General features: G+C 43.4%; 2 protein-coding genes across 4 annotated transcripts in view; one reads left to right on the top strand and one right to left on the bottom strand.

Annotated features, from left to right (window-relative positions):
- The window catches only part of LOC113025979 (probable flavin-containing monoamine oxidase A), a 57,064-nt gene extending 56,065 nt beyond the window's left edge, over positions 1-999 (bottom strand). The window contains exons 1-2 of the mRNA XM_026174310.1: positions 746-999; positions 543-630 (exon numbers count right to left, since the gene is read on the bottom strand). Of these exons, the coding sequence (XP_026030095.1) occupies positions 543-630; positions 746-863 (206 nt within the window). The 5' untranslated portion in view covers positions 864-999. The remainder of the gene's footprint in view (positions 1-542; positions 631-745) is intronic.
- Positions 1-8,423, top strand: part of vsig8a (V-set and immunoglobulin domain containing 8a) — a 91,453-nt gene that overhangs the window by 59,042 nt on the left and 23,988 nt on the right. The gene's annotated exons all lie outside the window — the stretch shown is intronic.

Below are 8,423 nucleotides of genomic sequence, written 5' to 3'. Positions count from 1 at the left end.
CCCTGTAATCTCAATATTACATTGCATTACATAAACAGTATCAAGTAACCTCATTCACATCAACCAATCCTATCCAAGGGTTTTCTTATAAGTGGGCATCTGCCAGTACCTTAGCTGCCTGTGTTAACAACATCATAATCTAAATGCTCTGTCTGTGCCGTAAAGATAATGTTTCCGTAAGCAATGCATTCACATATATTCACATATATTATTCTTTACATGATCATGGGAAGCTGGAGTCAGTCCCAGCTCTCATTCAGCCAGCATTTGTCATTGTCTGTGCTGTCAGGTGTCAGTGATAATCATTGTACAACTAGGCCATTCAACAATAGGCAACAATCTGTTGCAATCATTGTGGATAAATTTCATTTGTTTAGCTAAGGTCTTCATTTTCTGGGTAATCTTCCAAATCCCAGTGACTCAGTCGAAACGTCTCCCCTTTTTCCAGAATAACACATTTGCATTTGAGTCATGTTTACTGTAATTCTACTCCATTTCTGTTTCTACCTTCAGTATTAATGTATTTATTTGATCAACATTACCTTCCTACCCATTGCCCTCCAAGGTCCCAGCAATCAACACCACTGGCTGCTGGTAACTTGGCAGTCACTGTGCGCCCTCCCACCCGATCTGCATGACACAACAGTCATAATTCTGTTATAACAGAGCAATAATTTTTGCTTCATTATATAATTCTGCATTACAAGTTACCAGTTGCCTTTAAATAGCATGAAATTTTACAAACCTTTCCCTTCCAGAATCAGTATTTCCATACTGGCGTCCCTTTTTTTAAGCCAATGAGCTGCACTCAGTCCAGAAAGTCCAGCACCAACAACTATAACGTCCCAAATTTCCGCAGTCATAGTTACTTTCTTTAGTGCCAACTTAGCGTGTGCCGGTAAACTGAGGATTCAGACACTCAAATCCAGCCTGTATTCCCTTTTCTTCTCTGTATCAATTAGGTTATCTTATCTTGCAAAGCCTGGGCGGCTTTCATAATAGTGCACTTTGGAACTGTGAACAAGTGAGCTTGTGACCTAGTTGGCAAAGAATCGGCTGTGCAAATTCCAGCAAATAAAGCCAAGAGAGGCGTTTGATTCTTGAACAGTAGAGACATTGTCAGATATAACATCTTTGTAAGACCATGGAAAAATTGAGGCAAATTTTCAAATATGAATCTTGGAACATTCAAACATACATACATATATACATACAGAGAATGGAGTAATCAGTTGTAAGTCAGAAGGAGAATTGGCACTATAGAGCAAGAGCAATATTATGCAAATAAAATGTAACTTTGAACTTGGAGAAGAATAGATAAGAAGACTGGAAAAGACTTCACCCAGTTGCTGGAGACAAAACTGAAGGGAGGGAGTCCCACAAACAAGCAGCAGCTGAAAGCAGCTGCAATGAAGTCCAAGCAGAACATTCCAAAGGAGGAAGCAGAGTAATATTTGGGGATGTCCATGGGTTCTAGACTTCAGGCAGACACAGACTGAGAAGGATTTTCATCCAGTTATTAAAAATAATCCTTGTGTTAGTTTGACCAATTAGTTTGGAGTCTCTGAAAATGGGGGCCTGAGTATAAAAACAGATAATGCAGTGCATTTGTTAAAACCCTTGAATTAAACATGAAAGTTGATACTTCAATTACATCTTGATTGTTGGATTTAAAATCCACTGTGCTGGTGTACAAAGGCAAAATCACAAAAACTGAGTCATTGTCCAAAAACCTGCAGCTCTAACTGTATTATCTCCATATAAATGTGTACAGGCTTTGAAGCCATTCTCAGTGTGAAAAATAAATGAGTAAAGAAAATTCAGTCAGGTCGAGGGCACAACAGTGTACTCTGCAACTTTTACGGTTTGTTATGAAATAAAACCTGATTCTTTCTGAGTCTCTTTTCTTAGTTAAAATGACAAGGACGTTCAGATCATTATGCAATAAAAAGGACTGCTTAAAAATGACTTCTGAGGCACAGCAAGTGAAAACCATACCAACAAGTGTGTGGAACAAGAAGGGCTTGCATGCCTGTACAAACAATGAAAATTCCTCTTGTTCTGGTTTGGATCTTATGTCTTTGAGTCCATCTGTCTCCATTTGTGCCAAACCTCATATGGAGGTGTTCAGAGTTTCTAATTACTTAGCCAAAACCAAAAATCTGGCACATCGTTTGCTCTTATTTTCATGGCAGTTCTTTATTTTCCTTTTAATTTTATTTTGTGGTTAGAATGATCACTGCTGTCTTAAAGCAAGTTCTCAGAAGACTGGAACAATGAGCAAATAAATGAACAGTTCTAATGGCTTTATTCCACACGTTTTTATTTCAGTTGTTTTCATTCCAAGACAACAAAATTACCCAGACAATAAAAAGACCCAGAACAAACAGTTATTTGTACCTACAGCAGATGACAAGCATTTGTTTAGAGATGTTTTTGTGTCCCTAACAAATGTAAATTAAGGTTCCTCTTTGCCTCTTTTCACTCCCTTACCAAACAGCTTAACAAAAGACAGGATGTCCTCATCACTTCACATAATAATATTGCAGAATAACTTTAACTATGTACACTGATGTTCTAAAATCTTTTTTGTTTTTTTGTTTTTGGGTTTGTTTTTTTTGTTTTTTAAATTTTTCAGCCATCTGTCCAGACAAAAATTCCTCTTAACTAAAACTGACCCCTTTTCAAAATAGTTAGCAGTGTGTGAAGAAAAATTGCAGATTAGTTTGACACTGTGTAGCATTTTCAAATTAATGGCTCAAACAAAAACAAAGGATCAAGGGTTGCATGGCCTTTGATAGGGCAGCGTTTAATTTGATGAATTGATAGACATCAGAGATGCTGTCAATGGCTTTTTCTTGATGTTGTTACTGTTCGCTTATTCATGTTTTATAATTAGTTCAAATAGTTTGACAACTGAAACAGAAAAAAGTAACCAACTTTATTTTAATATAGCGTCACAGTGTAGATGACACTAGAGCAGGAGGAAACTGAACAGAGATGTAATATGGTGAAGGTTTAATCGCTCATCTTGTTTTTTTGATCATTAACTACCTGACAGTAACTTTGGATATGTGAGGGTCAAGTGAAGAATGCCTCAATCACACAGGTCTAGTGACCACTGGTTGATGAGAAAAAATATGTATTCCCCAAATGGTTATAGTTCATTTAATGAAGATTATGTGTGAGTTTAAAAAGGAAGATCTGCAATCATTCATCTTTCCCCCTTTTTATTCCATAATTGCGTTGCACATGTGCAATGACAATAAAAGGCTAGTCTATTCCTGGGTGTTTGGCTCCTAGTCTACTCTTTACTTCATTACTCCTTTCCCTTCCTGTCAAACTTAATACTGTCAACACTTGTCCAATCATCTTCTTGCCTGCCTTGTTTGAGTCAATCAGCCTCCACTCTGTGTTTTAAATCTGTCCTCTTCTTCATTCTCCTTTACAGGCTTCGTGCAACCCATGTCCACGTCAGTCAGAGCTCCATTCAAGAATCCATCTTCATCTTCACCACCACGAGCAACTAGAATCCTATAACCACTGGCATTACATTTTGTCATAATGGGCCATCAGAGTCTAATTGCTAAATACATCAATTTTCTCCAATCGAGAGACTTCCGGTTTTGACGAGCATGGGGTAGTCACACTTTCCCTTAGCTCCCGCAACTTTTAGTTATTTGAGCGAGCCCGCCTAACTTATTTTTTGAGGCAGATATCTTTTTTTTTTTTTTTTTTTTTTTTTTCAAGTTCAACTTTATTGTCACTTCAACCATATACAGTTTAAAAATACACAGTGAGGCGAAACAACGTTCCTCCAGGAACCAAGGTGCTACAAGACAAGTTAGTGCAAAAAAAAAAAAAAAATATATAATATATCTAGTAATAATATTGTGCAAAAGAGCATTTACAGGTTGGTGTGTGCGATGGTTTGGTGGTGTAGGTCAGTGTGTTTGCGCTTTGTGTTGGTTAGTCAGTCCAGTCTCAATGTTTTGAGGTATTTGAGTTAAGCTGAGTGATAATGTTAGTGTATGTGTGTGTGTGCGTGTTTATCAGTCAGTCCCTTTTTGCTGAGGAGACGGATGGCTTGTGGAAAAAAAGCTGTTGCACAGTCTGGATGTGCGTGCCCGAATGCTTCGGTACCTTTTTCCAGATGGCAGGAGTGTAAAGAGTGTGTGAGAGGGGTGTGTCCGATCAGCCACAATGCTGGTGGCTTTGCGAATGCAGCGTGTGGTGTAGATGTCCTCAATAGAGGGTAGAGAGACCCCGATGATCTTCTCTGCTGTTCCCACTATCCGCTGTAGGGTCTTGCGGTCTGATATGGCACAGCTCCCAAACCAGACAGTGATGCAGCCGCTCAGGATGCTCTCAATAGTTCCTCTATAGAAGGTGGTCAGGATCGGTGGTGGAAGCCGGGCCTTTCTCAGTCTTCTCAGAAAGAAGAGACGCTGTTGGGCTTTCTTGTGCAGGGAGCTGGTGTTGAGGGACCAGCCGAGGTCCTTCTCCAGGTGTACACCCAGGAATTTGGTGCTGTCAACGATCTCCACAGAGGAGCCGTTGATGCTCAGCGATGAGTGGTCGCCTCGTGTCCTCCTAAAGTCAACAACCATCTCTTTTGTCTTGTCAACATTCAGAGACAGGTTGTTGTCCTTACACCAGTCCGTTAGTCTCTGCACTTCCTCTCTGTACGCTGACTCGTCGTTCTTGCTAATGAGACCCACCACGGTCGTGTCATCAGCGAATTTAATGATGTGATTTGAACTGTGTGTTGCTACACAGTCATGAGTCAGCAGTGTGAACAGCAGAGGACTGAGCACACAGCCTTGTGGGGCCCCAGTGCTCAGTGTGGTGGTGCTGGAGGTGCAGTTCCCGATCCGTACTGACTGAGGCCTTCCGGTCAGAAAGTCCAGGATCCAGTTGCAGAGGGAGGTGTTCAGGCCCAACAGGCTCAGCTTTCCGATCAGTTGTTGGGGGATGATCGTGTTAAATGCTGAGCTGAAATCTATGTACAGCATTCGGACGTGTGAGTCCTTCTTGTCCAAGTGTGTCAGGGCAAGATGGAGTGCAGTGGAGATGGCGTCGTCCGTTGAGCGGTTATGGCGGTATGCAAATTGCATTGGGTCCAGTGAGGGGGGCAGCAGGGTCTTGATGTGTCTCATGACGAGCCGTTCGAAGCACTTCATGATGGTGGGTGTAAGTGCGATAGGGCGGTAGTCATTGAGACAGGACACAGAAGACTTCTTGGGCACGGGGACGATGGTGGTGGCCTTGAAGCACGTGGGGACAACGGCACTGCTCAGAGAGATGTTGAAGATGTCGGTGAGAACATTTGCCAGCTGATCAGCACATTCTCTGAGCACTCTGCCTGGGATGTTGTCTGGTCCAGCAGCTTTACGTGGATTGACTCTGCGTAGAGTTTTCCTCACCTCAGCTGTAGTGAGACACAGGACCTGGTCGTTCGGAGGAGGGGTGGTCTTCCTCGCCGCCACGTCGTTCTGCCTGTCGAACCGAGCATAGAAGCTGTTAAGCACATCTGGGAGGGAGCCGTCACTGTCACAGGCAGGTGGTGTCGTCCTGTAGTTAGCGATGGCTTGTAAGCCCTGCCACATGCGTCGTGTGTCGCCGCTGTCCTTAAAGTGGTTGTGGATTCTCTGGGCGTGTGCGCGCTTCGCCTCTCTGATGGCCCGAGAAAGTTCAGCCCTCGCTCTTCTAAGCGCCACCTTATCTCCCTCTTTGAAGGCAGAGTCTCGGGTCCTTAGAAGTGCACGCACTTCCGCAGTAATCCACGGTTTCTGGTTGGGTCGTGAGATGATGATCTTGGAGACAGTGACGTCATCGGTGCACTTGTTGATATAGCTGGACACTGATGATGTGTACTCCTCCAAGTCAGTGAAGTCGCTGTAAGTTGCAGCCTCTCTAAACATGTTCCAGTCAGTGCTCTCAAAACAGTCCTGAAGAGCAGAGATGGCTCCTGCTGGCCAGGTTTTCACCTGCTTCAGAACCGGTTTTGATCGCCTGACGAGTGGTCTGTATGCTGGAATTAGCATAACAGAGATGTGGTCTGAGTAGCCGAGGTGGGGGCGGGGCTCTGCCCGATATGCGCCGGGGATGTTTGTGTAAACAAGATCCAGCGTGTTTTCTCCCCTCGTTGCAAAGTCCACATACTGATGGAATCTAGGAAGCACTGACTTGAGATTTGCATGGTTGAAGTCCCCAGCAACAATAAACAGTCCATCCGGGTGTGTATTTTGCAGTTCACTGATCTTTGTATACAATTCCCATAGCGCTTCCTTAGCATTAGCGCTAGGTGGAATGTACACTCCGATAATGAAAACAGTGGTGAATTCCCGTGGTAAGTAAAAAGGTCTGCATCTAACAGTCACAAACTCCACCAGCGATGAGCAATAACTAGAGACTAGCACAGAGTTCTTGCACCATTTCTCGTTGATGTAAACACACAAGCCGCCACCGCGAGTCTTACCGCACAGAGCTGCATTTCTGTCGGCGCGAAACGAGGCCAGCCCGTTTAGCTGAATAGCGGCGTCCGGTACTCTTTCGCTGAGCCATGTTTCCGTGAAAACAAAGACACAGCAGTCTCTAATCTCACGCTGTGTGGCCTGCTGGAGTCGGATGTAATCCAGTTTGTTATCCAGGGAGCAGACGTTGGATAAGATGATGGACGGTAGAGCCGGCCGGCTAGGGTTTGTTTTTAGCCTAGCACAGACTCCCGCCCGCTTGCCGTGCTTCCGCTTCCTCGCGCAACGCTTCCGATGTCTCCACCTCTGTCCGCCGGCATCAGGCAACGCCGAGGCTTCGAGGCCTGGTTCGCGGAGCAAGCCGAGTTCACGCAGCGTTTCCCGCAGCCCCTCCTGGATGTCGTCAACTAGGTTATTTAGGTTGAAAAGTGTCTGGCTGTTGTATGCACGAACACCGACACCAGTTGCGACGTTATCCATACATAGTGCAAAATAAGCACGCTACACACAAAAACGTAAACAATAAACAATGCAGCACCAGTTTTGGCTCCGGAGTGGCCGCTGCGTGCTACTGCCGCGCCGCCATCTTGATGGTTTGGTGAAGCCGTCGGAACATTTGATGCCCTGCCATGTCGCCTAAACATGCGAAGTCGAATGGCAAAACAACCGAATGCGTGGCTGCTAGCGTTCCTGCGAATAACAGCACTGCTAGTGGAGCACCATTCGGCTTTACTGGTGGAACTAAAAGTCAGCTTTTTTGACGATGTGAATAAAAAGCTGGACGGACTACAGAAGGCATCGGACAACCATGGTGAGCGCCTAGAATCTTTGGAGGAAAGTGCCGAAACACTCGACCAGCGCCTTGCTAAAGTGGAGGATACCTGTGAGACACTACAGGTCGCTAATGAAAAGCTGAAGGCTAAGTTATCGGACATGGAGTCGAGAAACAGACACTGCAATGTCCGCCTTATCGGCCTTGAGGAAGGGATTGAGGGTCCACAACCCTCACAGTTGTTGCAATTTTCTCCAATCATGTTCAATTCTTTCAAATGATCTCTCCTTACATGTTCCTTAAGTATTTACAGATGAGTTGGATTCTTCCATCCAAACTATAGGCTACCTACAGCTAACCACCAAAGCAATCACAAGGTTTTTGATTGGGCATCCTCATTGCAACCAATTTCACTTAGCTGCTAAATAGCAGCTGTTGAATAGCTGATGACACTGTACAGCTCTTGTGGTGGGCTTGTAGATAAACACTATTTCATAAGGATTTGGTCAGATGATGACAAAGGTTTCTACGGAATAATATAGGAAGACTAGTGTGGATGCAAATTTTGTGCAACTTATTGCAAACATTTTCTACAACTTTTTGTAGAGATTTAGACATTAATATCTCATAGACCTTATCATTTCCTTTTAAACTTTACATGTTTAAGTGTCTAGTGAACTGTACCCTACCAATCAAAACCATCAGTCAGATTAAATTTCCAGTAATTTCTATTGCAGCAGTACCAATGCAACATCTCACCAACCAAATAACGGTGTACTAGGGAACTGCTCTGTATCTATCTGGAAACTATTCTGCATAAATAGCATATTATCATACTGGTACTTACTGAGTGATATGCAATGCTGAATCTAATCTAACTTCATTGTGTCCAGGTAGATTCCAGAGGAAGTCCTGAACAGGTTTCGTAAAAGGTTCACATTAAAGTAATTTAGAAAAGGGGAGCAGTGACAGTTTCATGCTTTTAAAGCCCTTAAATGTAATTTCTTCCCACAAAATCCAACCTATTTCTAGACAAGTAATTCCTTTTTTAAAGCAGTTACTCAGAAAACTTTACAGTGCATTTTCAAAGTTTGAAATGAGTGGGTGTGCAAGGTCAAAGAGAAGGTAAGCTGGGCTTTAGATGCTATTTTCTCATAGTGTGCTTTATCGAATAG

The sequence above is a fragment of the Astatotilapia calliptera genome, chromosome 7 (assembly GCF_900246225.1).
Source record: "Astatotilapia calliptera chromosome 7, fAstCal1.2, whole genome shotgun sequence".
NCBI lineage: Eukaryota > Metazoa > Chordata > Actinopteri > Cichliformes > Cichlidae > Astatotilapia > Astatotilapia calliptera.
This window is presented reverse-complemented; position numbering and strand designations above follow the sequence as displayed.